This window comes from Pagrus pagrus (assembly GCF_965226575.1).
Source record: "Pagrus pagrus genome assembly, chromosome: 20".
Taxonomy (NCBI): Eukaryota; Metazoa; Chordata; class Actinopteri; order Spariformes; family Sparidae; genus Pagrus; species Pagrus pagrus.
In genome coordinates this window covers 10273801-10301748 of record NC_140207.1, presented here as the reverse complement: position 1 = coordinate 10301748, position 27948 = coordinate 10273801, and the positions used below count along the sequence as shown (strand labels likewise).

At 42.3% G+C, this 27948-nt stretch overlaps 2 protein-coding genes across 2 annotated transcripts; one reads left to right on the top strand and one right to left on the bottom strand.

The window, feature by feature from the left end:
- On the top strand, positions 1 to 16996 carry LOC311249427 (phosphatidate phosphatase LPIN2-like). Its single transcript, XM_084340445.1, has 20 exons — positions 1 to 80; positions 5893 to 6093; positions 7100 to 7195; positions 7810 to 8105; positions 8193 to 8309; positions 8459 to 8585; positions 8698 to 9172; positions 10393 to 10492; positions 10735 to 10922; positions 11170 to 11263; positions 11348 to 11417; positions 11506 to 11589; positions 11849 to 11928; positions 12396 to 12552; positions 12878 to 13026; positions 13159 to 13245; positions 13336 to 13488; positions 14519 to 14633; positions 14803 to 14906; positions 14995 to 16996. The coding sequence occupies exons 2-20, from the start codon at positions 5902 to 5904 to the stop codon at positions 15137 to 15139; spliced, it is 2829 nt and encodes a 942-aa protein (XP_084196571.1). The 5' UTR covers positions 1 to 80; positions 5893 to 5901; the 3' UTR covers positions 15140 to 16996.
- On the bottom strand, positions 16464 to 27208 carry emilin2b (elastin microfibril interfacer 2b). Its single transcript, XM_084340444.1, has 9 exons — positions 27095 to 27208; positions 26809 to 26934; positions 24584 to 24765; positions 22698 to 24410; positions 17939 to 18148; positions 17800 to 17856; positions 17665 to 17715; positions 17465 to 17581; positions 16464 to 17351 (listed from the first exon to the last, which is right to left on the bottom strand). Exons 1-9 carry the CDS (start codon positions 27142 to 27144, stop codon positions 17020 to 17022), a joined length of 2838 nt encoding a protein of 945 aa, XP_084196570.1. The 5' UTR covers positions 27145 to 27208; the 3' UTR covers positions 16464 to 17019.
- Between the last annotated feature and the right edge of the window lie 740 nt (positions 27209 to 27948).

Sequence of the window (27948 nt, the reverse complement as noted above, 5' to 3'; positions counted from 1 at the left end):
GGCTTCAGAGTCGACGAGCTGCCGGCGGAGGAAGCGACTGAAAGGTGGGACTGCCTGCGGGTCAGCCTCTACTCCGGCAGGTAGGATGGTTTCATCAGCTCATTCTCCTCCGTATCCTCCTTTAACACCTGTAGACGAACAGAAAATAGACGTGATGCGTGTTTTAATGCGGGCTAATGTCGCTCCTCTGTGCCGTGAACACACCGGCAGCGGAGTCGTTAAAAACCTTCCGGAGGAGACGTTGAAGTTAGTTTGTAACTCGTGTTTATCGCCTGTGACGTGTTAAAATATAAATGTATGTAGTTATATATATAATACGCATTAACTACTGTAGCCTACGACATGTTGCTGCTTTGTAAAATTCAAGTATTTTACATAAATGTGTGTTATGTCAAATTAACCCCCCACCATGGGTCCCTAAACGCCTCATAGGTTTAATGGCGATAATGCTTTGCTGTACCTGAAGGCTTCACATCACCTACAGGTGCTGTGACTACATTTTTTGGTTACAGCACGAACAGTATGAGGTGGATGGATTTGTTTTTATTATATTTTTCACACTCGATGGCTGATTGTATGCAGGCTTTATCATGTAATTGTGTAAAACCACATCCTGTCAAACAGAGATAAGCAACCTTACTGTGAGATATACCAGTGTACTGTATTGTATATCAATTTTCTGAGATTTAGGCTATTATAGCTCTGTATTTCTTGCTAGTTTTCCTTCTTAAAGTCTGCAATATAGCTGTAAATCTGGAGTTTTTCATATTATAATATAATTGTTTCCTCAGAGATAACATCTCCCACACATGCTAGGTCTTTTAAAGAACCAAAATATTGTTCCAATTAATGCTAAAATAACTAGTTGATGAATTGAACTGTCATTTTTCAAGATAAAATGCCAAACACACCTGTTTTGAGCTCTTCAAATGGGAATAATGTTGGGTTTTGGACTGATAAATGACAATCAATTGTAAATAACTGTAATGTACAACTAGTTTGCAAAGTCAAAATCATTGTCGTATTGTATTAGTCAGAAACTGGTTGTTGAAGTAAAAACCTGCAGTAACGGTGGTCCAAACAACTACTGCAGGATCACGTTGGACAGTTGGACGTAACCAGCAGGACAAACGTGCCGAGACAGGGAAAGCTAGATCTGCACTAAGCTTGTAAACAGGATTAACACCTCTTAAGGTCCCCTCAGTGTGTCGCGGATGAGACCTGGTTGTGCCGAAGTTGTGTCGTCAAGTACTGGGGCAGTTAAACAACAAAGCATTAGGAGGTTGGTCATCTGGACTGTAACTGCACCGTGAGACATGTAGATTATTGTGTTATAATGAGGCTGTAAAGCTTTTAAGTTACAGTCTTTAACTTGATTCCTGTAAATGAGAAGGAAGCAAAACCACATATTGTTTAAAAATGAAAATAGAAGTTAAACACTTTCAGTTTCTTTCTTTCTTTCTTTTGTTGTGTCTTGACCTTGGAGACAAAACAATCTCAACTCAAGAGCCACTTCCTCACCAGTCTACATCAGCTGGAGTTGCCTTTAAACTAGAGCTGAAACAATTCATTGATTAGTCAGTTGTAGGCCTATCACGATAATTACATTACTGACTTATTGTACATATCTAATCGACTTATGTTGTTGTTTTACATGCATTTTGTTGAGAAAGCCTGAAAGTCCATTTAATTTATTGTTTGGTTGTGTGGTTTTATTTTGTTTTGTGTTTTATTCATTCATGATATTGTGATATTATCTCCAGTGATGCACGGCATATTGAACCGATATTGGGAATCGGGATTGGCAATATCGGTGAAACTATATCCGATAAAAAGAGCCGATAATACAAAGCCACATTGCTTTAACTCTGACATTGGAGCTATGCACCTTTTTAAAATTAAAATTTTGTACTTGATTACAGAACTTAAGTAAATGTACCTAGTTACTTTCCACTACCGGTGTGTACATGAACACTAGCATTGATCAGGGAGAAAAACTAACTCTGGTTTCAGTTTATTTTAAGCCACACACAAAGACAAACTGTGCAGAACATCGTACCACTACATCTTTATTCAAGTGCTGTAGCAGAGCGGTCTGTATGAAGCGCTGTGTGAGTTCAGGCTCTTACTAAATTTGGTGTCGTGTGTAGTTCATGCAGACAGTGTGTTGTCAGCTCACTGGAGAGTTCTGGTTATGCAGCATTGCTATCGGGGCTGATGACTCTCATCTAGACACTTCTGCTTTGTCCATTAAATGAGCAGTGCACTTTCACTCTACAATGTGGTTCACTGGGGGGGGAAAGCCACAGCTCATTGTAGGAACACAGTGTGATACTATTATCAACTGGTGCTCAGCAGACTGGAATAATGTTTGTTACTTGGTTAGTTATACTTGTTATAAGACTCAAACACTTATAAACAACGTGGCTGTAGGGATGGTAATGTTGGTCTCAGTCCACAACTTTGGTACGGACAGAATATCTTGACAATTATTGAATGGATTGCCATTTAGTTCAGACATTCGTGGACCCCAGCAGATGAAGCCAGAAGGATGAAGTGATCCCATATTGTTTCCTCTTGCACCACCAGCTAACCAAACTTTTCACTGACTGCATCTAGTAAAATATCCCAACATACTCGACTGGTTGGCAAAAAAGTCCCCAGAGGATGAAGCCTACTGACTTTGATTATCTCCTAACCTTTCTTCTAGCACTACCAGCTATCCAAAGAGTTCACTATCGCAACATTTAGTTGAGTAACTGGCAGAAAATTTGGCGTAGGCATTCATAGTCCCCAGAAGATGAAGCTCACTGACTTTGATGATCTCCTGACCTTTCCTCTAGAACCACCAGAAGGCCAAAGTTTTCACTGACCGTATCCACTGAAATATCCCAACATCCTTGATGGATTGGTACAAAACTTTGTTCAGACATTCATATTCCCCAGAAGATGTATCCTAACTTTGGTGATCCCCTGACCTTTCCTCTAGCACCAACAGCTGGCCAAACATTTCAGTGACTGTATCTAGTGAAATATCAGAAGATCTGCTTTATGAGCTGACAAAAAAAATAGCTCAGACATTCATGGTCTCCAGAAGTTGCACCCTTAACATGCTCAAATGCAGCGTTTGTGTGCCTTTGTCATTGTTTTTCATGTGTTAGAGTAGTCAAACAAATAATAAATAGATAAAAAATTTCCCCTCAAGCTGTTTCTCAAAAGACTTTTTCGAGGTCAGGTTGGTGGTGACAGGGGGCCGGTGCTCAGGGAGCTTATGTAAGCGTTTTATGGTTCAGGCTGGGGGTAATTTTCCTCCAGTCGTGTTAGACGGGTCTGAGGAGCTGTGGTGCATGGCACAGAGCAGGAGCAGGTTGGCTGAGCAGGCCTTCGCTCAGCTCAGTCCTGTTGGGGTGACATGGAGGAGCTCTTACAGAGGTTTCCTGGAGAGCAGCAGCAGGACCGACAGCTGCACCTGAAGTCCCCCTGGACTCTGGTGAGTTGAGGTGCTGGTTAGACTTTCGTTTCAATATGCAGAGTGAGTGAGTTTTCTTTATTGTGGCTCTCATTAAACTCTAATGACTCTATTTTGGAAAGTGCAGTCTTACTGATCTCTACTCTGGTAAACATGACTTCATCCTAACCACAGTTTTAACTGTTATCGTGACCCAGTTGTTAACCCAGAGTCTTTTCCTAGCCCTAAACCAAACCAGACAACCTTTCCGTTGGACGTGGCAGACAATAGATACAGTGATCTAGTGGATAATCAGAAGAATAAATCACATTATATATAATTTTATTTTCTGACAGAATTAGGTTTTTCACAATAATTAGGTTATTGACCTACAAATACACGTCATTGACTTTAATGAGTTTGGTTTGGTAACTGAAAGGTTATTGCTCTTTTAAAGGTCCAACATGTAAGAACAGGCATCCTGTAATGTAATAATCACTAACTGCTGCTAACTGCAGCTACTTTTAGCTAGTTAGCTCAGTTAGCGTGCAACTAGCAGGGCTTGGAGGAAATTTTTGTGTCTAGTACATAAGAGCCAGTTAGTTAGCATGCTAACCTCAGTAGATGTCTGCAACACAATATTGTACTTACATGTGGATGTCATAATGTCAAAACTGTTATTTCTTCACATTCTGTTAATAATCTTGGTTAATTTTTGAATGTTTTTCACAAAAATTCTTACTTACATTATTATGCTTTTAAATTATTGTTATGTCAGTGGAATAAAATGGTCTTTAAACAACTGTAATATAATTTATCACATTGATCTCTGGGACGATATATCCTCAAACAAAAGAAGTTACTGTAACAGCCTAGACAGCATCTGCTACATACAACATTATCTAGTATAAACTTCTCTTTTAATTTAATTTTAATTAATAAACCAAATGGGAATTTTGTTTTTGAGGCTAATCCCATGAATTACATATATTTTACTTTAAAAAAAAAGGTCAATCTAAATCATCTTGTGTTTTTTATCACCATGTTGCTCAATGTATTTTATATTGTCAGTAGAGTTTTAGTGCCACACTGTTTGTCACCTGATAGAGAGTTCATTATCAGAGATATGCTGTATGTGAGTCACGTCATGATATGTCCTTTTGTTGTTTTGTTCCTGGTATGCTGAATGTATTCATCACAGCTATATTATTTAAGTGATTCCCAGCAGATAGTTATATTTAGACTGTATTTCCCTTCGCCACCAGTTAAGTGTATTAAGAGTTCAGTTGGTGCAGTGGCTGCCGGTCTAAGAGCCTGAATGGTTTCAAAGTCCATCCAGCTGGTATTCAGCTCTGATTCAGTCAGTGTAAACCATTGTCCTAAATACTGAAACACACAGTTGATTGTTTTTATCAGTGATCGCAGTAGCAGTGTGTATAAAACTTTATTGCAATTTTCTGGTTGACACAAGGGTGAAAAGATGTTGTTTAATCACCCTGCACCTTGCCTGTAGCTACTGTTGGCTTGCTAGCTCAGTTAGCTGTGCAGCTAGCCGGACAACAAGGGGGGTGTTGGTGTTTGCACGGCCAACACAGGTTCTTTGGACCACTGGGAGGAAGAGGTTTTCAGGCCTGGCGCTAGCTGTGTAGCACGCTAACATCAGTAGATATCTCTTCAGCACAATAGTTAGACGTCTTTGACATCAAAATGGTTATTTCCTTACATTCTGTTAATAATGCAAGTTATTTTTTAAATGTTTTGAACCAAAGTTATTACATATTGCACCTTTAACATAACATCCATACATGGTTAGTAGTTTACAAGCACTGGTATCGAACTGGTACTTGGTATCGGCTGAGTTCAGGTATCAGCATCAGTATTGTGCAGAAAGAAATGGTATCAGAACATCTCTCACTAATACTCGTGGAGAGAAAACAGAAGACAGTGTGTTTTTCTCAGTGTTAATGTTATTTTGAGCCTTGGTTAGATGGCCTTCAACTTATTACTGCCACAAATGTATAATTAGTAGGACAGAACGATGCATACTTGTTTTTAATGATCAGTAATAAAAAAGTGACGTAAACTTAAAAAGAGCCTGAGTAGCTGATGCTATATTGAACAAATCCGGGTCAGTTTGAGAGTGCGTTCCTTGTGGGGACAGAAACACACACTGTCCGCTCTGCTTGACCTTGTTGCTGCATTCGAGGGCCTGATTAAGTCTCCATCAGCTCAGGACTCTTTTGAGGAAAATGGGACAGAGCCGCTGCGTTCAGGGACCAGCATGCATTTCCTTCCCATACTATTCTGAACAACACGAGCTGTGCTATTGGGACACTGGCCTAGTAAAAGAAAGTAGGGGCTGGTTTTCGTTCTGCTGGTATTTCAGGTGTTAAACTTATATTCTCACATTTATGCTTATTGATGACGGGTGTTTTTGCTGACAGGTGGACACCATGAATTACGTGGGGCAGCTGGCGGGCCAGGTGCTGGTGACAGTGAAGGAGTTGTATAAAGGGATCAATCAGGCCACTCTGTCAGGCTGCATCGACGTGGTCGTGGTCCGACAGCCTGATGGGACGTTCCAGTGCTCCCCTTTCCACGTCCGCTTTGGAAAACTGGGAGTGCTGCGCTCCAGGGAGAAAGTGGTGAGTGTCCTACATTAGTCAAAGGAAAAAGATAATCAGATATTTGGAAATTAACGTCACAAATTACTGACGTCTAACATGTAAAATTAACCAGTGATGAGAAATGATGCCAGATTATTTGTGCAACTAAAATGATTTTCCATCTGAAGATCTAAAGCAAAAGTCAGTTGCAGCATATCAGGCTTCACTCCTCCTGCTCTCAAAGCTCTGGCGTTGATGCTTTAAAATGTTGTGATGGAGCTGCATGATAGATTTCTCTGCTCTCCCTCTGAAGCTCTCTGAACATTACCATCCACTCTCTGCTTCTCGCCAGAGCAGATCGCCCTTCCTCTCTATTTTTAGACACTGTGTAGTTGTCAGCTGACTGCTAAGGTGGGCTACACAGACTCAAGCTCAGTTTAGCCTCTTATTCCCAGCTCGCTAAGATTCATGCCATTCAAAAAAAAGTGTCTTATAGAACAGCCTTTATCTTTACAGACTTACATGAGAGCCTGACAGTACAGGAAACAGTCTGTAGTTTCAATTTCAGTCAAGATATGAATAATCAAAAGCAGGAAAAAACAGAAGCAAACCAGATCGTGACCTCTCGTTACATGTCAGCTTCTTGCAGACAATTTTAGTAGATTTTTGGTTAATTACTGACTCTGTGCACACAACTTAAATCTTGTTAGGTTACTTGTGTTGTTGACCTTTAAACAAACCTAATTCAACTCAGGCAGGCTCTGAAAATACCCTGACTGTTTAATACACGGATAGAAACTTCTGCTGCATTGTGAAAACTGCAAGCTTTCGTACAATCTGTTCTCCGTTTTTCTCCGGCTTAACTCTAATTCTTCAGGTAAATCTGTGGCACAGTTTCTTTTCATCAATGAGCTGCATTGTAGAAAATGCAAATGCTGCATTTTGGTGTAAACAAACCACATTAATGTCTGCTAAAACCTGAGGCCATCTGAGGAGAACGTGGTGAACTTCCAACAGAAATGTGTTTGTTTGTTTGACTCTGCAGATTGACATAGAAATCAATGGGGAGCCTGTGGAGCTGCACATGAAGCTTGGAGACAATGGGGAGGCCTTTTTTGTCCGGGAGACAGAGCAGCACAATGTGAGTTTGATGATGAAAATGAAAACTGTTTTAATGTTGAATTTCAGCTGAACTTATCTTATTTACGAGTAGAACTCAGTTACTAAGATAACAACATCCAACATTTCTTGGACGTGTCCTCCTCAGATTTCTTTTTACAGTCATGCTGGCAGGGATGACACCGTCGGTCTGTTAGTGTCTCAGAAATTATTGGATGGATTGCAATTACATTTTGTACCGACATTTATCGTCTGCAGAGGATGAATCTTAGTGATTTTGGTGATCCTTTGACTTCCTCTGGCAGCATCAGCCGGTCAAAAGTTTTTCTTGTCCACTAAAAAAGCATTACATTAACATGCTAGCATGGTCATTGTGAGCACGTTAGCATGCTGACATTAGCATTTAGCTCAAAGCACAGTAACACTTTATATAAGGAATGTAATATGATTTGTGAAAAGGGAAACAGAGGAGTTTTCCATCTGTATCTACAGTATCTTATGTTATTTTTTGGAAAGGAGCAGGAAAGAAAAGTTAATATACTGTAAGTGGTAAAATGTGTATTATGTGTCTTGACTGAAATGAGCAAAACAAACCAAATATGAATAAATAAATATTATTTTTTTATCTCGACACAGGAGAAAGTCCCAGCCCACCTGGTGACCTCGCCCATCCCCACAGAAGATGCTTTATTCAGGAGCAGAGAGCCCAGATGTGTGGGACCGGCGGCGGAGAACAGTCAGCCTCTGAGTCAAGACGACCCGTCCTCTGGAAACCTGCAGACCTGCTCCAACACTGCCGGCAAGAAGAGGAAGAGACGCAGGAGGAAGCACAAAGCCGAGCCACGCAAGGAGGAGCAAACCACATCCGCAGGCGGGGAGCTGGAGCTGTGTGAGCTCAGTTCAGACGAGGAGCAGAACACGCCACATGGACGGTCAGTTAATATGTTCAGTTTAAAAGCTGCGTTTTTATGCGTTGATTGTTAGAAAAAGTTGTTGATTTAATTGTTTCCTGTCTTCAGAACATCTTCACTCTCCTTGATGAAGGACAACATGGACCACAGGCAACACTCCCCCCTCACCACCCTCGAATGGGACAGCTACCCTTTCTCCGACGGGGACTGGTCCCCTTGCACTATGTACGGCCGCCCCACTCTGTCCTGTATTTACACAAACACAGGGAGACGATGAGACATAATTTCCATCCAGTTCATCAAAACAGAGTAAAACAAATCACTCCCACAAGTTGTTGCAGCTGACTCAGTGGAAATGTGGTGTTTGTTTACAGCAGGGAGATGTCCGAGCCCATGTCGCCCAAGAGTGACTCCGAGCTGATGGTGAAGCCTGCAGAGAGCATGCTCAGGGCCGAGTCCCACATGCAGTGGACCTGGGGAGAGTTTCCAGAGTCCACCAGGGTGAGGCTGCTGGAGTCTGGTCTAAACTTTGGTCTTTGAGACAAGGAAGATGTGTGGGAAATGTGAATATGTATTTTTAAGCCTTTCTTCTTCTGTTCTTTCTGGCATCCAGGTCAACAAAAAGGACAAATCAGAGCCAAAGACGTTGACCATCACTCCCTCTGAGAACACACATTTCAGGGTTATCCTGAGCACAGAAGCCATGGAGGAAGAGTCGAGGGAAGAACAGAGAACCACAGATCCTGTTTGCAGTATTATAAAACCAGAACCTCGGACCATCAAAGTTGATCAGCACAGTCACAAACCACAGCCCCCTGAAGTGTCGTCAAACAATACAAACATTATCAAGCATGAGCCAGAACTTTCAAATTTAATGTCCAGGAGTTTTACCTCTGGGCCACGTCCCCCGAACTCTGAACCGGGTTCAAAAACGGTGCACAAGGCCAGGTGGACGTCTTCGCCTCCAAGTCGCAGGGCCAGCGGCTCCGCTGCCAGTGGAGGCGGTAACGAGACTGGAGACTCGGCGGAAGTTGGTCCTGATGCGAGAGCCTCGTCTAAAGCCAGCGACTCCCCCATCAAGAGGAGAAGTAACATGACTTTCTTTATAACTCTGAAATGTGCTTTATAGTTTCTGTAAATTGTGTTCATCACTGAAGGAAATTACAGTATTTTTTATGCCTCTGCCCCGGTGATAGCTGCGGCCCGAGGCAGGATGTTTTCAGGACCTCACAAAACACATTTTTGGCCATTACTCAACAATTCAAATGATAATTCTAACATTTTTAGGATAAAATAATGAAGTGAGCACATTTTATATCCAAAAGGTCAAAGGTCAACTTTACTGTGACATCATAATGTTCTGCAAAAATTGTTCTGGCCATGATTCAGCGCTATAGCTTAGGAACAGCAACTTGACTGGTTTGTGGAGGCAAGAACCGCAAGGCAATTCTGTAGTAGAGAGCCGCAACATTATCTAAAATCATTTAGCTGTCAACTCCTGATTTAATTGACAACTATTTTTATGATCAGTTTGATTTTTAAGAAAAAAAAAGTACAAATTATCTGAATCCGGCTTTTTTAAAATGTGAATATGATGATCAACATTTTTAGATTGGACATTTTATAGACCAAACATCTCACTGATTTTAAAGAAAATATTCAACAGATTAAATGACAGTGAACCTAATCGTTAGTTGCAGCCCTAATGTAGTACGGATATAAAGTATATTTAAGAATGACAAAAAAACAAGTGGCAGGAAAGCTTCCTAACAAATTCTGATGTAGACACAGAAGTTGTTAGTTTGGTTTCTCTACAAAAAAGATCTTACAGGGACTTTAAGAAAATAGTTGCCGTGGGGAGACAGCTGAATCTTAATAATAGTAATAATAATACGTCTATATATGAAGCACCTTTCAATAACAGAAAGTTAACTCAAAATAAATGAAGAAAAACAAAAGGGATCAAGCAGCAGTAAAAAAAAAAGTCTTCACAAAGAATGATCCTCCCTTACTTGGGCAAAAAACTGTAATGCCAATATCTCATGATAAAAAATAGATTCAAGGGACTTCAAAATAAATAAATTTGCTTATTTGACATGAATATTTTACAGAAGCCTTAAATAATTGTATTAGCACCATTATTCTTAGTTTGCTTGGGAAAGGAAAAAGCTCAATGTAAGTGATGTGAACAGGAAGGATGTGGTTTCAGTGTCTGGGGCGGCTCTGCATTCACACGCATCAGTTTAAAGGAAGTGAAAAGATTTCCGAGTAAACTCTTACCATCATCTCTTCTGCTGCTTTCGTACAGGTGTGAGGAAGAGGAGCCAACATCAGGGGCCTGAAGATATTTACCTGGACGACCTGAATGCACTTGAACCGGACGTTGTTGCTCGGTACTTCCCAAAAAGGTACAAAGCTGGGAGTCATGTCACCTCATTCAGGATTATTTAACTATGTATGAGTATATATTCAGGAGGTGACAAAGCATTCATTGACAACTTTTGAATGTAGCCACAATATTGAGTTTTGATACCCCGACCCGACAGAACCAAAGATATGTACAAATGAAGTGAAAATGGCTGCAGCTATTGTCACGACTCAGTGATTCACTGCGTGAAAATGGACTGTGTGTCTGTGTGTGCGTCTCCAGTGAGTCTGAGCAGGTTCCTAAAGACTGGGTGGAGATGGGGAGGCACTCTGGATCTCAGTCTCCTCAGTCTGTCGGCAGCGCAGCAGCAGACAGCGGCACTGAGTGTCTGTCCGACTCTGCTGGTGACCTCCCTGACGTCACCCTGTCGCTGTGTGGAGGTGTTGGCGAGAACTCAGAGATCAATAAAGGTACACACAAATCTGTTTATTACTGCAACACTGATAAAACAAGTCTCCTCATAGGTTTGTCTTAAAATATCAGTAGTTTTTACTACTGATACGTCACTGCTCTGCACATGTGACACATTTTTACCTGTATTTACAAATTTATGTCTTAAATTTTCATATTTCTTTTTTGTAATCCTCATTTTTCACATTAATCTTTCACAGTGATTGAATGTAACTACGTACATTTACTCAAGTGTTTTTACTCCAGATAAATTCATGGAGCACATCATCACCTACAATGACTTTGCAGAGAATCCAGCAATCATCGACAATCCCAATTTGGTGGTTAGGATTTCGAACAGGTGAGTCGTCTTACCTGCTAATGTTGTCACTGTGGGTGGACACTCATCACACATCACATCTTGAAAAAAACCCTTTTCCACCAGGTATTACAACTGGACGCTGGCAGCGCCGTTGATACTCAGCATGCAGGCTTTTCAGAAGAACTTACCAAAGGTATGCTCTTGATCTAATGTGTCTTATAGCATGCTGTTCAATCTCACATCATATCTGTTCACACATGAATAATTTATGTTAATGACAGGCTACAGAGGAGGCCTGGGTGAAGGAGAAGATGCCTAAAAAGTCTGGACGCTGGTGGTTCTGGAGAAAGAGCAGCGTAAAGCAGGTGAGTCAAAGGTTTTTAGGGGAAGTCACACCTTCATCTGTGTGTTTACAGTGGGAATCCTAAGCTGTTTGAGGAGCTTTGCATTGTAAATGAGTCTAGGCAAATGCATCAGAAACCATTACGACCATGTTTTGCATTATTATGTAAAGACTTAAAGCTTATGAAAGAGCCTTTTTAATCACATATTTTACTGTTCATTGGTTTTAAATTCTGGTTGTTTATCTCTTAAAAGGTTAACAATGTCTCTTCCTCTCTTCAGTTATCATCAGAGACCAAGTTAGAGAGGCAGGAGTCTCTGACCAGAGAGAGCCCTGCCCTCCACCCGGCCCCAGAAACACAGTGAGTCAGCAACAAAGCTCTGGCTTCCTCACAACTGTACAGTCACGGTGTTGGGTAAACATGTCCCACAGAGGCTGGATTAGCATGTTAGTCAGTGAGCAGTGCGGATGAGTTATGACTCAGAAACTCGTCATTGAGAGACGAGGCGGAAGATGCTTTAAACCAGGCTGATTCTAGTTGGAGATAATTAAAGATGCATCCAGTTTTTGTATGAAATAAGAAACAAAAACACGCTGCATATCTGAACAGAGTTACTGTACAGACAGATGAGGAGGTCTGCTGCCCTCTGGTGGCTCTAAATGATTCTGCAGTTGAGCCTGAATCACATTATCTACTAAAAATGTGTCTTTATGTCAGTGCATTGTCTCATTATTGTGCTTATTCAAACATAACACACTTCTCAGTCTTCATCACAGGCCAGGTTTGCTCTCGTCTACTCACCTAGACATTGTTTTTCCCTCCTGCAGGCAGAAAGCAGCCGAGTGGTCCAGTGACGACGAGGCTAAAGAGCTGAATGCTGTGGCACCTGCTCTGACCCCCACTGAGCATGTGCAGACAGAAGGCCCGGCCCCGGCGCCGTGTCCCTCCTACAAGAAGTCCCTCCGCCTGTCGTCTGACCAGATAGTAAGATCACTGACACTGCCAGCGAGACTAAATTTAGGCAAAGACGAAAGCTGTTTTTCTGATTATGTGTACTGAAGCCTAGTGAAGAAGGTTGGCCTGAGAGACAAGAGGAAAGCTTTTAGTTATTTTGATTATTTATGTTGTGTACTAAGATCCCATCAGTGGTCGATCCTATCTAGATGAATTACATGAAGATGGGACACAGAAACACATTAACGTAGACAAGTGCTGAGAACTACTAGTTTGAAAATGGAAAAAATCTGAGGTTGTGACATTAGAAAGAAGGGGCTTTTCTTTTAAACTACTCTCATTTCGTCTCCTTCAGGCCAGCCTGAAGCTGAGAGAGGGGCCTAATGATGTCACCTTCAGCATAACCACCCAGTATCAGGGGACGTGTCGCTGCGAGGGCACCATCTACCTGTGGAACTGGGACGACAAGGTCATCATCTCTGACATCGACGGCACCATCACCAAGTATGAAAACCTCGAAATATCCACCTGCGCATTATGTTGTCTTTATTCTCAGACAGCAACAGAAGTCAAATCTTCCATTCTCAGGCACATTATTTCGAATGAGGAGTCTGATAATGAATTTTCTTCCCACAGGTCAGATGTGTTTGGTCAGATTCTGCCTCAGCTCGGGAAAGACTGGACTCACCAGGGAATCGCTAAACTTTACCACTCAGTGCACGAGTAAGACGACGTATTTCCTTCCGTCAGAGTAGAAATGTCAGACAGTGAAGTGAAAGATTTAATCTATGAATAAATATCTGACTGCTGCAGGAACGGTTACAAGTTCCTGTACTGTTCGGCCCGAGCCATCGGCATGGCCGACATGACACGAGGATATCTGCACTGGGTGAACGACAGAGGGACTCTGCTGCCTCAGGGACCCCTCATGCTGTCTCCCAGCAGCCTCTTCTCTGCCTTCCACAGGTGAGAAATCGTCTCAGTTGACGGATCTCCGGCGTCAATGTCAGCACGTTTAGTTACTGGGGCCTCATTTAAAAAAAGACTTATGATTAGTTTAGAGTGAAGCAGAGAACCACATGTAAGAAGTCATTTAAAAAGTTACTATGACGTGGAAATTATCTTTTTCTTAGCAAAGAATAGACTGAAGTGATTTCTCTGCTGGTTATGTAGCGCTTGACTAACACATGCTGCCTGGCTTTGATCTCAGCTGCCATCGCTGTGATTTATTCCAATAAATCCTGATTTGTGCTGCATTATATGAGAGGAAACCGCAGCAGGTGTCGTCGATTTAAGTTGATTTGAGATTTATTCATCACAGATGCGTAAGTCTCAAATGAGATTCTCAGAAGCGGCTTAAGCAAAGTTTTATATACTCACCATCTTTTAATGATTGAATGTGAGCACAATGTTGGAAATGACCTTAAGACTGAGTTAAAGCATAAATCTAAGAATATTTTAATAAATGAGAGCCGTGGTCAGCAGATCAGTGGAGGCATGTCTATTGTCAGAGATGATTTATCCCAATATTTGCTTTGGTTTGTTTGTTTTTGCTGGAATTGAAATGTGTTAAACACTGTAAAAATACTTAAGACTGATTTTCTCTTTCCTTTATATTGTATATTTACTGATTGGTGACCTTAGTAACCTGTTTTATTGTCATTTTGGATCTTCATTGACTCTATAAATGGTTATAAATGATACATTTGTCTATGTCTAACGTTAATAGTTTGTATGTGACGTACAGTACAGGTCACAGAGTGTCAGTTAATAAATGCAGCAGCTTCTCGAGAGGCCAAAGCCGGGCAGTAACAACCACACCTACATTTGAGATCACTGTTCAGAGTGGAAATACAAACCAGATCTGGCGTTTAGATGCATGTACTATGCTGAAAGTACTTTGATGGAAACGCAGCTTCATTTCATTACAGTAGGAAACTCCAGCAGCAGCAGAAGGTCAGAGGTTAAGTCTGTAATCTTTTCTTTCTCTTGTTAGAGAGATCATTGAAAAAAAGCCTGAGAAGTTCAAGATCGAATGTCTCACAGACATCAAGAACCTGTTTTTCCCAAACACAAATCCTTTCTACGCAGCGTTTGGAAACAGAGCAAGCGTAAGTGTTTAGTATATCACCTTTGTTTATGGATCACTTTAAGTTTACACAACAGATTGTGTTTTTATGAAACATCTGGGATTTACTTTACAACAGTAGTATAATGTTTAGTTATACTGTTGTTCAGCCTCCATTACTCTGAAATGATCCTCCCTGTCTTCTGTTTCAGGATGTGTTTGCCTACAAGCAAGTGGGTGTGCCTGTGTGCCGGATATTTACAGTGAATCCCAAAGGAGAGTTAATCCTCGAGCAGGCCAAAGGCAATAAAACATCGTGAGTACCAAGCCATCACTGGAGTCATTGTTTTGGTCGCTCAGACAAACGTTTATTGTTCCCGTCATGGCTGGTTTTTATTTGACAGATACAGCCGGCTGAGCGAGCTGGTGGAGCACGTCTTCCCTTTACGGAGTTCACAACACAACGCCACCTTCAGCTGCCCCGAGTTCAGCTCCTTCTGTTTTTGGAGACAGCCCATCGCTGAGGTGTGCTTTGAGGAGCTGCTGTAACTCGTATTAATGGTTCATTACTTGAAAGCAACAGAACTAACTGTATGCACGGACTTCATACTGAGAAGTCTTTGTATTTCTGTGAGCCACTGGAGTAGTTTGATATCGTCTTAGACACATTCCTCTTTAGTGGAAAAGTTTGGGATATTACTGTATTCCATGTCTTCACAGTTAAGGCTCATTCCCTTCATGCACTTGCAGACTAGTTTTGGTGTTATTAAGAGGTGTGTTTGAAGGCTATGTCAGCTTTTGGCACAAAGGAAAGCCAAACGTGTGACATATCAGTTGTTGTTCTTCTTGCCGTCTGTCATGGGAAGAGTTTGCCTGAGCACTTATTCAGGGAGTGGATTTGCTATAACTGAGCTTCAACTGGCCACCGACTGCAGCTGTGTTCAGAATCGCATACTTACACACTGACTACTACATACTTACCAGTACGTAACGTGTGTAGTGTTTTTTATCCGATTGCTGATAAATTATATTAAATACATTTAAATAAATGTCAACAGAAAATCCACATGCTATAAAGAACTCACAACATACTGAATCTGCCGTCATACGTAGTATGAACAGTATGTTAGGATGCGATTCTGAACGCAGCCTTAGTTGCACGTTCTCTCCCTGCCTTGAGAGCCGTTATGAAAAATACAAGTTAATATTTATAGCAGCTTTGTTTTCATCCTTTTAAGGCCTTATTCATACTTAAACGGTCTTATTTCAGCTGTAGAAATCTGACATCTTTACGTCTTTGCTCTGAAGCTTACGTATTTTGCACTATTACAATATGCTCGAAAAAAAAACCTGATTCGGCTCATAGTTAATAAATTAATATTTGGTATTAAGTATTTTTCCAAAAGAAAAATGTAGTTAGACTTACTGTAGAAACGATTTTGGATGAATTTTGAATAATCTTCGCTGATGTTTTTTCGCCAGACTGCTGCCATTGTGAAAACTACAGTATATTAATGTAAAGTCTGTTTTGTTTTTATTCTGCTCAGTAACGACTGACAGTGAAATTTTATTCTTTCTATGAAAGTGATAAACTTTGTGTGAAGTAAACACACAACATTGTCGTGGTTCTGCTGCTTCAGGTGTTTTCTGTAGACTGTTGTTTACATCACGATGTAACAGCGTTTGCACAAAGTACTTTCTGGATGATGTGTTTGAGAAATACATTCAACTGTTTGACCGGCTTTCTATCTGTTAGTGTGAGAGTTGAAAACATGAATTATTTAAAGTCATTTTCTAGTGTGTTAAAGCTGTAGATCTACTGTACATAAACTGTGTATTTACTGAATGTATTGTAGTGATAAACTGTTAAATCAAATGTTCGATGATGCTTTAATAAAAAAAAACATTTCAGAGAACAAACAAAGCTTATTTTCAATATTATTGACCATTTTAGCACCAACAAGAGGAGTGTGAGTGTGTGTTTATGTAAACTGGTATGAACTGTAGGATGTGAGAAAAACAAACACTGATTTCTGCGATCAGCAACAAATCAGATCAACTTGAAATCAGATTTTAGCACAAACAGTTCATTAACATAAGTACAAAAAAGAAATACTGGGTGGTGTCCGTACAGGGTAGTATGTACTTTTAAATACTCAGATAAACGACAGTCAACAACAATTAAATGTCAGAGCAACATACTGTTTGTATTTGTAAGATCTAGGTCAGAGACAAAACCCTAATAAGGAAATTGCAATATAAACACACTATATATTAGTACTTATCGTAGAATCTCACATATAATTTGGAGACTGTATTGTGTATTCTCAATACTGAACACTGTACTCCACTTATAGAAAAGTGTCTTTTAAAAAGGACGTCCACTTCTGCCTTATATATGCTGTCAAGTGTCTTTAAAAGGGTCAGGGCTACCGTTTGGATGGGCTGGGGTAGAGCAGCACGGCGCTGAAAGACGACAGGATCTCAGAGGAGGCAGAGATGGCGAGTTTCCCAGCCGTCAGGACGAGTCCGACTCGATCTCCTCTCCTCAGAGGCAGAACCAGACTCAGCGATGTCGAGCTGCTGCAGTTACACTGATCATGTGACGCCGGTGCTGCCGCTCCTGACAGGAAGCCTGCGGAGTCCAACTTCTGGACGCTGCGATTTGACACGGAGAGGACCGCCTCGACCTTCTCGCCTCGCTGGGCCGTGAGCACAGCCGTCAGCAGGTAGCGTCCGTCTGCGGGAGCTGTGAAGATACCTGAAGACACAGAGATCTCTTAATACACACATTCTTACCAAAGAACCACCACTTTGGTCCAGAATAAATATCTCAATTACAATTTGATGGATTCAAATTGGCTTCACAGTCACCTGTGTGAGCGTCATAGTGCTCTCCATCGTTGACCAGCACCTTGTTGAACTGAATGATTCCCATCTCTCCCTGGAACGGCGGCAGAGTCAGACCAGCTGAGAACGACATCGTCTCACCTGAACACAGGACAGAAGACATCACACACCAACAAAGATTATGTTAACAGACGCAGGAACCTGTATGATGAATAGCCTCTGACCTGAGGCTGGGTCGGGTTTGTGTGGTGATGGTCTGTGAGGCAGGTTCACATCTGTTGACCAAAAGACAATTAGTTTCACCCTCTCTTGACAGACTCAGGTGTGATGCAGTGGAATAACACTACAGGAGTATTTACCTGAGATGAGGGGCGTGCTGGACTTTGGTGTGTCAGTTAACTTGACGTTGGGGGACGCTGTGAAGTCAAACAAGAAGATGAGACACGAGAAACGATGCTGGGAAAGAGGAGAGTGCAGGTACATGTCGGTGCGTCTCACCTGGCGCTCCAGCGAAACCCTGAACGGGCTTCATGCTGCCGTCCGTCCCCTTGGGCAGCTTGGATGGGATCATCCTGCCGGGGGGTCCTGCCTCTCCGGTCTCCAACACAGGCGGCTCTGTGAGGGAGGAATCAACGGGACCCTTCGGCATTGGAAGGCTCTTAGTTGAACCCTGAGGAAGTCCTGGGTCCTCCAAAGGAACCTGAACACCTGCAGACGACAAGATAAGGTGGTGAGTGATGGGGCTGAGGCTGCAGGTCAGAGAGAGACCAGATGTTCTGAGGTCAGATGTGTTAACAGAGCAGCTGGTTGCACTGTGACTCTTCAATCTCCCAGCGCCAGCTGAGTGTAGCATTGTGGTTCTCAAACTAGGGTCAGGCAGTTCAGGGGGTCGTACAAGACCAGCAGGGGAGAAAAAGTGGAGAGCAGGTCAAGTGAAAAGAATCATATTAATGAAGGAACAACAGGTTTCTCTGATGATTTCAGGGAAGTAAAGATTCAGGTTTACGGGATTTATTCTGACTGAATGACTCATCGAGCAACCATGTCAGTGTTACGAGAGATATGATGAAGTGTTTTGACCTCACTGTCAACATAACAGGAGAGATTTGTGTCCGGCTAAGTTGAAGCAGCTTATGTTGCATTTTTAATTTGCACATTAAAGATAGAATATGTAACATTTCTGCATTAAAAAGTCTAAAAAGGACTAAGACGAGTTTAACTGTATTCAAGGTGTTGGTGTATTTCATTGGTCGCTCGAGGCTATAACTTCTGGATAAACATCCGATGATTTTTTTAGAGAATGAGGGAGACGGCAGCAGTGCAGTACGACATTTGTGTGACATCAGGGGAAAATGGCTGCTCCGCTGCACTCACAAACAGCCCCTGAGCCACCGCCGCAGCGACAAAACTGTCCTCCGCAAAGTAATTTGATTACATCCCACAGAGTCTTAACCCAACATTTCAACATGTTTCACTTTTGAAATGGCTGAAAACAAAAACAAACTTCAGATGAATAACATCCAATCGTATCTTGTGTTGTATATCCACTTTGATTTCCACAACAGAAACACAACGTTGTGTTTATGTTTATATTGTGCTACTGCTGACTCTCATTAACAGCTAGTGAGGGATCACCTGAACCCGTTATTAAGCGCATAAACAGAGACAATGACAGACCACTGACACATCTGCCATCAAAAGGATGATCAGCTGCTGCATTCCTGAGAACCACTGCTGACTTTATCAACAGATCAGTCCTCCTGGCCGGGAGCACATATTCGCTGTTACCCTCTGCTGTCCCGAAAGGAGGACCAGCACATAAAAGGCATACCAGCAGCATACCGAGGCACGGCCACATGCTCAATCACCAGACAGCTTGTCACCTCACCCTGGGGAAAAAGGGCAATTTAGTATAGAGGCCAGAAAGAGAAAAGTCTGCCTGTTAAACTCAACATGTGGAGGGGAGCCGGTGTGTGACCGTAAAACAGCACAGGGGGTAAAAAGTCTGCGTATGTGCACATGTGTTTGACTGGTCGCTCCTCATATAAAGTCAGGTATGTGCTCCAGTGAGTCGACTTTGATTTCAGAGGCAAACACAGGATGTTTGTCGTGATGAAAGAGGTGAGCTGTAAACAAATGGATCTGCTGTCGACCACAAATTTGCATCCATGCACCAAAGCAGCATTGGAAACCTTCGCTTAGTCACAGGATACAGCAGCCCCCTTCTGTCACAAGAAAGGCCACTTCCAGCATTACATACCACATCATAATGACTGCATGGCAATGTGGTGCATGTTGACTTTATGAGTCACTGTCAGCCTAAACACGCCGGCCTCTGAATACATCTGGGAATCAATACATCCAGCCTCTTACGTCAGATAATCTAACACCTACTCTGTCAGGAGCCACCGGACGCTGCAGGCTTCACTGTTCTTGAGGGCGCTCAGTCGGGTTTCATCTTGTTTTCGGTTCAGGAGGGTTATCACGTTTGACCACAGAGCAGACCGTGTCACCTTACAAGCCGCCTTATCTCTCGCAGGTCGCTGACCCACCAGCTTCACCACTAAGGATTGTCAGAAGCAGGAAAGTATGTTTCTTATCTCCGAGCATCCTCATAATTGAGCCCTGCAAGGCTGGCAGAGATCGCTTTGTCAAACACAAGGAGAAGGATGTGCTTTAATGCAAGTAAAGGGATTAGGGAACATATACAAGTCATATATGCACACTAACACACAGGAGTGCACTTTGTAGTGAATCGCTCCACGTATGTAAAAATCATGTCATATATCATATCCTGTTATTGAACACTGGTAAATTATTTGTTTTGGTGTAATTTGCTGCTTGTTTTAAATCTGTTGCTTGTTTCTTTTATGTGAAAGTTTATGTTGTGTTGTTTTTCTCTTTATGTGAAACTTTTGATGCTGCTGTCTTGGCCAGGACTCTCTTGTAAAAGAGGTTTTGTAGCAGTTGGAATATTCCTAGTTAAAAAAAGGTTAAGTAAATCCTTTCGTCGTTTGTCCTCTCTATCCTTCTCCATCTCATAATCTTCTCAAGTTTGAGCAGCTGTAACGCTGGAAAAATCCCACTGTTGATTGAAGAAATGGGTTTTTAAAACAAATTCTCAGCGGCTTATATATTTCTTTCATTTTGTGTCAACAAGCTGTTATCAATCAAAGCGAGAACGTCATGATTAGTGTGCAACAAAAGCAACAAAATCACTTAAAGACTGACAAATTGCATCTTTCTTCGTCCCTCTCCTGACCCGCTCATATAAGGTTAACAACCGGTGTGACATCATGGTAAACACATTGACAAATGACCCCTGGGACCGTGTGCGGCTCTGTTTATTTCAACAGGAAAGGAGGTCATCCGTGGATGTTAAAAAATGTGAGAAAACTGCAGATGGAACTGAACAGGGTGTGAGGAAACAAAGATATGAATGTCGATCCAGTAGCACCTAATCTAAACACGCCGAAGCTCTCGGCTCTGAAATAAAGACGCCCTCGAGCGGATCACTGATAAGCTTTGTGCAGAAATCTCTCTGTGGTGAACTGCTTTTTCCAGTCTCTTCAGATAAGCATGCAGGGAGAGAATAAGATGAGGCAGCTGGCAGGGCAAAGACAAACAGAGAGCCAAAGAGCGACTTGTCATAATGGTCCCTGGTAACATCACAGAGCATGAGTGGAAATCATGAATAATCGTGCTCCCTCTTGCAAAACCTCCGAGTGACAGCATGATGAATTGACCTCCACATTATGACAACAGTCATGGGGTGGAGTGGCAACATTTCCCAGCCATCTCTGATTCAGAATTTGGCAAACAATGAGAAAACTGGCATCTCAGAACTACCGATGAATCAGAAACAAAATGCTGAACCTCTGGTCTGACTTGGACTGGAACCAGGACTATTTTATTCCAGCTCACCTCCCATGAGATTCAGGACTGGATCATGCGCTGCTGTATCACCTGCCCCATAAACCAGCGACTGAAAAACTAGCCGGTCCCAGAGGAAGAGACTCGGCTCGTAAACGTTATGGGCGTACTTCTAGTTCTGACTGTGAGAGCCGGACAAGTCCAGCTCGGTCTCATAGGCACCATTAATGAGCAGACTCATACGAGAGGTATGCAACATATGCACCAATATGAAAACCTATGCTCTCAAATATGCTTACAGCAACACAATAATATCCAGCCCTAATGCAGAACAAATAGCTAAAAATCCACAATATTAAAGTACAGTAGGTGAACACAATCCCCTTGATGTTCTCGTGTTTTACACTGAAAGAAATAGACACACGTGTCGAGTTTATGGACAAACACATTCTTGAAAGCAACTTGGATGCACAAAAAAGCTGCATGAGCAATATTTCTTTATGCCAAGGCATTGCTCAACACAAGTGGGGTCTATTAAATAAAGCATGTGTCTTCAATCAGCCCTGCCTCCTTTAACTGGGAACATGGTTCAATGAAACTTCCTCTCTCTCACACACTCACACTCCAATATTGCAGCCTGTCCAACAACACAGCCAACCTGTGATACACTAACAGACTCCGGTCCAAACAATGATCTAAAAGGTTTGGAAATATTACAGCGGTTTGATCACTATCTCAGCTTCAACTGTTGAAATTTCTCTGGGTAATGTGTGAGATTTAGTCTGACATGAGCCTGGAAACTATTGGTAGAGAAAAATTTTGCTGATTAGTGGCCTGAAGTGACATTCAAAGTAGGGCTGGAAGATAAATCGGGGGGTCGGTGGTTCGATTCCCGCCCTCCGTATGTCAAAGTCCAGAAAAAGAGCAGAAAAACGTGGGCCTTTCCCTGTCTTTTTCCGTTTCTCTTTTCATGCACTGAACCGCTTACCTGAACGGACAATCAGAGTGGTTTATCTCACCATGAGCCGCCGCCGATTCTACGTGCTCAATCGGCCAAAAAGCCACCGACAAGGGTCGTCCAGGGCCAACAGTGCAGGAGACACCGCAATAACCAGAGCCACAGATGTTCACTGAGAGCCCCGACAGCCAACAGTTAACCCGGTGTGTTTTAAGGCTGCATTACAGTAAAGTGATGTCATTTTCTGAACTTACAAGACTCCTTACTACTTCTAATACTTGTCTTTACTCACTTAGTCATTATATTGCCCTGTCCCAGCATTTATTAAGTGCTTTTGAGCAGGTTTCAAAATATAGAGATCTATATTGTGCATTGTGATATAGCCTTAGACTATCATATTATGGCCAAGTCCTACCTACAGCTTACCCGTCTTCTCAGGATTGTTGTTCGTCAGCACCTGCAGGCCTCCGGCTCCATTATTGATGAGGTTCTGGAGGTTCTGACAGGTTCCCCTCAGTTCTCCAATATTTCTTGCATGAGCTCCAACTGTTCCATTCAGCTGGTTGACACAAGTCCACAATGCGGTAACATGTTTGTTCAGACCCTCTTTGATCCTCTGAAGGCTGCTGGAGACCGGGTCCAACTTGCTGCATAAACTCTCCACGCTGACGATGCGGCTGTCTATGTTGGTGATCTCCTTCCCGACATCTTCTGTTTGCTCCCTGCAGTGGTTGGCCTCAGCTTTTACCTCCCTGCGCAGCTCTTCAAGTTGGTTTCTCAGCTCCTGATGCTGAGTCCTGTGGAGCTCCAGAAGGTCTTTGGCCTCTTGCTCAGCTCCTGTTTTAACTTGACCCACGGTAGAGTTGGGATTCTGAGACTGCTGGTGGACAATATCTGATAGCGAGTCCACACGGTCTTTCAGATTTCTCAACTCACTGTGATCATTCTCAATGCTTGTGCTTGTTCTGTGGTTGAGGAATTGCCCCTGGGTTTTAAGATGAGTCTCCATGGCATCTACAGCTGTTCTGCAGCTCTGGAAGTCCTGTTGAAGGTTTTCTACAACAGTCAAATTAGCCTTTGAGCAGAGTTGATCCAAGACATCAATTCGAACCTCTAGAGCTTGAATAGAGTCCTTCAAAGAGTTAAAGTCTCTCTGAGTCTCAGGCTGACCACCAGATGGAGAGTTGGTGCTTGTATCTACGAACTGGGTGGTCAGTCTGTCTTCCATGGAGGCAAGCTTGTCCTCCAGAGTCTCCCTCAGGTCTTTGATGGCCTCCTCTTGCTCGATCTTCAGCTTCTCAACCACAGAAGTCTTCTCAGACGAGTTCCAATGGATCTCAAGGTTCTCCACACAAGCAAGAACAGAGTCACATACCTGTTCCTTTCCTGGATCAACCAGCTTGTTCTTAAGGTCCTGGATCTCGTTGCGAAGGTCCGTTTCCTTTGATTCCATGAGCTCGGCCAAGCTGAGGTAGTTGGCTTCCTGTCCCTCACAATTATCCTGAACTGACATGATTTTATAATCGCACGAGTTCTTCAGGTCTGCCATTTTGATGTCCATGCCTTCCACTAACTCTTCTCTCAAGGCGCGGATCTTCTCGTCCAGGTAGCCTCGCAGGTCATTGGCTGGAGGAGGAGGGGGTGGAGGAGGAGGGGGTGTGGACAGATGGTTCTGGGTGGCCTCCATTAGCAGATGGATTTGTCCGTCATGACGGTCGACGCGACCCAGCAGATCATTCAGGGTATTGCCCTTAGACTCTAAATCGTCTGAGACCTGGCTGATCTTGTTCATGACCTCATCAATCGGTATTGTCGGGAGCTCAAACGAGAAGTCCTGCACCTGAACAGTTTCGGTCTCTGCGCCCCTCGCACTGACAGGCTGTCCGACGTTGTTCAGCAGAGTAACCAGCATTTTACTGGCATCCTCCTGGAATTCCAGTCTCAGGTTTGAGGACATGTCTGTCATTCTCGCCTGCATGTCGAGGACCATCTGGGACAGGCGCTGCACCTCCTCCTCCAGGTGTTGGGCGTTTTGATATCCGTCATGACCCCGTAGTGTCCTGTGACCTGTCGCACCTCCGAAATGCCGCTCCCCTTCCCATGGATGGTTGCTCTGGCTCGCTGTCCGCTCTTCAGGAGCTAATTACAGAGAAAGTTGGAACACATAAATATGAATGCTTTTACTCAGACAAAGATGGATCACCAGAAAAAAAAGAATTTCCTCACTTGCCCCTCAGGGCTTCCTCCAGCAGTTACGTACTTGTTTAATTTTGTTTCACATGTTTTTATGCTACATTTTCTGAGTTTTTCACCTTGTCGGACTGGAGTGTGTCCAGAGGCAGCGGGAGCGTGAGGCAAACGTTCCACTTGGATTTGCTTCATGTCTTTCACCTCCATGCAGTCGTAGCCCTGGTACCCCGGGCAGCACCTCCACGCCAGCTCTGTTACAGTCTTGTAAGCAATCTTATACATCGGCCTGAAGTGAGTCTGATATCTGTAAGCATTCAACACAAAAACATGACTTAATGTAAGACTTTGTGCAACTCTTCCTCTCAGGACAATAGACTCTGTTTGTTGAATGACACATTCACAATTAATTAATCACACAGTTGGCAGGAAGCGGTTTCTAAGATCACTTCTACTCATGAGGACACTGTTGGCCATAATGGCTCGTCAACATGATGATTAACTGCATCTCTCTTGTGTTTGTTGCTTAATGAACACTGAGGCAAAACAAACACAAAGTCAGCCCATGTTTTCCATTCATAAAGATTCAACACAGATGACTGGATAATGTTTTTGCTTTATGAGCCATGTTTTTAAGATCCTTTAAGAAAAAAAAAAAATAACCCTAACCCTAACCCATTAACAACTTTTTTAGCTTCTACTTATCCTTCCTAAGTTAATACTGATTGCACAGTGTAATGGTAATCGGAAATTGTCATTCTCCGCATATAAATTGGTTTCCTATACGCCTCACTTTCCCTCTGCTATTCAGTCTGGACTTTTCCCGGGAAAATTAAGGCCGAATTCCGGCACAAAGGAAGCGCATCTACCGTTGCAAAACCAAAACAGGAAGAGGCATTGTTTTTCCTTCTACACTGCACCCTGCTGATGGACGGGCATTCACCTAATGGGGAGCTACAGTGTTGTGTCAAAATCTGTTCCCTCGCTGATATGTGCTTCCTTTTACCAGCAGGACTTGAGACCGTTCAATTCTTGTTTTCTTACTACTAGATGAGTAAGTAACAAAACCTGCCTATTTATTAATACAAACAGGTGTTTTACTGCCTTTTCATAGCACTGAGATCAGGGTTTCAAGGTCGAATTGGGTTTTTTCCCAGTTGTTTTTTGCTTTGAACAGTAGCCAGGCTGCTAGCTTGAATGTAGAGGAAACACTAACTACAGTGAAACGCTAGGAGAGGGGAAGAGTTGTAAAGTTCCCACTTCAAGGTCCTTAATAAGCGTTAGTTAATAGGAAATAAGACCCTTGTAAGTATATAAGATGCTTAATAACATTAATAAGACTGTATTACTGTTAAAAATAGCAACATAAACATGTCTTTGTTAGATTGGAAGATGTTTCTAAGCACTTATAAGAAACTTGTTGACAGTTTATACAAGCTTAAGAACGTCAATAAAAGCCTCAAGTTTCTTATAATTGTTTATAAAAAACATTACAAACATATTTATTGAGTTTAACCAACTTACCTGTTATGCCATTGTAAAACCTTTACTAAGCTATTTTGTTGCTTTATGAAGATTAATATATATTTAGTTATGCACTTAATAATAGTTAACTATTCTTTTTGTAGGATCTTAAGTGAGAAAAATGCCTATTTTTAAAGGTACCTGTGTGACACAGTAAAGACTGAGGTTAACAGCAGGTTTAAGTCACAACTGGAATATTTTTTATTTTTTATTGTAGTGATGTTTTAAATAAATGCACTGCAATTATGAAATAATGATACAGATTCACTAAAAGACAATTTGTTAGAGGTTTTCACCCTGAAAACGTTGTTAGGTTGTTGCCTTAAAGATGCACTCTGTAGTTTGGAGGAAGAAATGTTAATCAGAAGAGAAAGATCTTCAATGAAATTATTATTTTTTTTATGCCTAGACAAACTAAATAAACAAGCTCTCTTCGTTGTCATGACTGAATAAACAAACTGACCTTAAGGGACAACAAATTTCATACTGTTTTACTTTGTTTATATGTGGCGGACCCTGCCAGCTTTCTAGCTTCAAACAGTGCTCTGGATTTTATTTTCCTCTGAGAACAGCTTGTTTATTCAGTTATGGAAAAGATGAATATTACTGGGTTTGTATTTTCACCTCATCAGTATTGTAAATATTCAAATTCTTAGATTGACATTATTCTCCAAAACGACATAGTGCCCCTTTAAAGAAAACAAACAAACAAAAACAAACTCTGTACAGTAAGTAGCACCAGTTTTATCTCATATTGTTAAAAAATACTAACACAAGTAAAGACTATCGGCCCTCCATCCACCGCCCCGCACTTCTGGGAACTTACATTACTTGTGGCGCACAGTTTGGCAGCTCCGGCGGACACGGTAACACCTCAGGCTGCATGAAGCTCTCCGTGCCTCCCACCACGGCACAGCTCACGTTCTTGTGCACAACGTAGGCGCACCAGTTCCTGCACAAAATCACCGCATAGTCAAAAAAAACTGCGGTGAAATTTACTTTCCCAAAAGTGACTGAAAGCTCAAGTTTACGCACAGAAGAGGGCAAATCAAACCAAAGGAGGTTTTAATTAACATGCACACATGATGTAAATTTGGAGACCCACTACTCACTTGTTTCTCTGGCGTGTGTCGGAGCCAGAATACGCGCTGCCCTGGAACATGTTATACTGGAAAGGTGTTCCACTAATGAGAGCAAGAGTTAATAAAAAGTGAACAAGTCCGCAGAGCTTCATGGTTAAACTGTTTTTTTGTTGTTGTTTAACTCCTACAGGACCCAGTCGGTCAGTAGTGAAGGTCTGTGGTCCAGTGATCAGTGAAGGCACCGCGGGTTGCGCAGCCCTGAACAAGCTCCTTCCCACAGGGAAGACTGGATGTGACGTTTCGGGAGCCCCTCCAACACTGACAGATGACTTTTTTCCGTTTCTCAGATCACACACACCAACGCTCACATCCAACAACACAGTGTCACAAGACTACATAATTTCCGGACGCCTAAATTTGGATAATGATTGTCTTCGTTTCCAAAAGACACCGTTATTATCCCGTGCGTAAAATGTGCGTGCCTGTCAGTGTCTGTCTGTCTGGATTACTTTAACTAAGATTTATTTTTAAAGGAGGAGTTTTACCAACAATGAAAATCGAGTCATTATCTACTCACCCCCACGCTGATGGAAAGTCAGGTGAGGTTTTGTAGTCCACAAAACATTTCTGGAGCTTCACAGCAAGACAGTGTTGCAGCAATCTCCCGAACAACTGTATTAGACGGGGACTTGTTTTAAAACGTAAAAAAAACAACCGAAAAAATATCTTTCTGGCTTTAAATTTTGTATTTTCAAAGCAATTTGGGAGCTTGGGGCTTCCAGAGACTTGGACTTGGCCCAGATGAGCTGTATGGAGCCATTTCTTCTTTTTTTAACAGAAGTCTCCATCTGCTTCAGTTGTTTAAGAGAATGATGCAATGCTGT

Excerpts from the sequence above, each read along its gene's own strand:
- LOC311249427 (XM_084340445.1), top strand. The coding sequence starts at position 5,902 with ATGAATTACGTGGGGCAGCTGGCGGGCCAGGTGCTGGTGACAGTGAAG. Across the intron at positions 8,106-8,192 it reads CAGAACACGCCACATGGACG|AACATCTTCACTCTCCTTGA; the intron begins GTCAGTTAATAT and ends TCCTGTCTTCAG. Across the intron at positions 9,173-10,392 it reads CTCCCCCATCAAGAGGAGAA|GTGTGAGGAAGAGGAGCCAA; the intron begins GTAACATGACTT and ends GCTTTCGTACAG.
- emilin2b (XM_084340444.1), bottom strand. The coding sequence starts at position 27,144 with ATGTTCCAGGGCAGCGCGTATTCTGGCTCCGACACACGCCAGAGAAAC. Across the intron at positions 18,149-22,697 it reads CAACAATCCTGAGAAGACGG|GTGTTCAGGTTCCTTTGGAG; the intron begins GTAAGCTGTAGG and ends TGTCGTCTGCAG. Across the intron at positions 17,716-17,799 it reads CAGCACGCCCCTCATCTCAG|ATGTGAACCTGCCTCACAGA; the intron begins GTAAATACTCCT and ends TTTGGTCAACAG.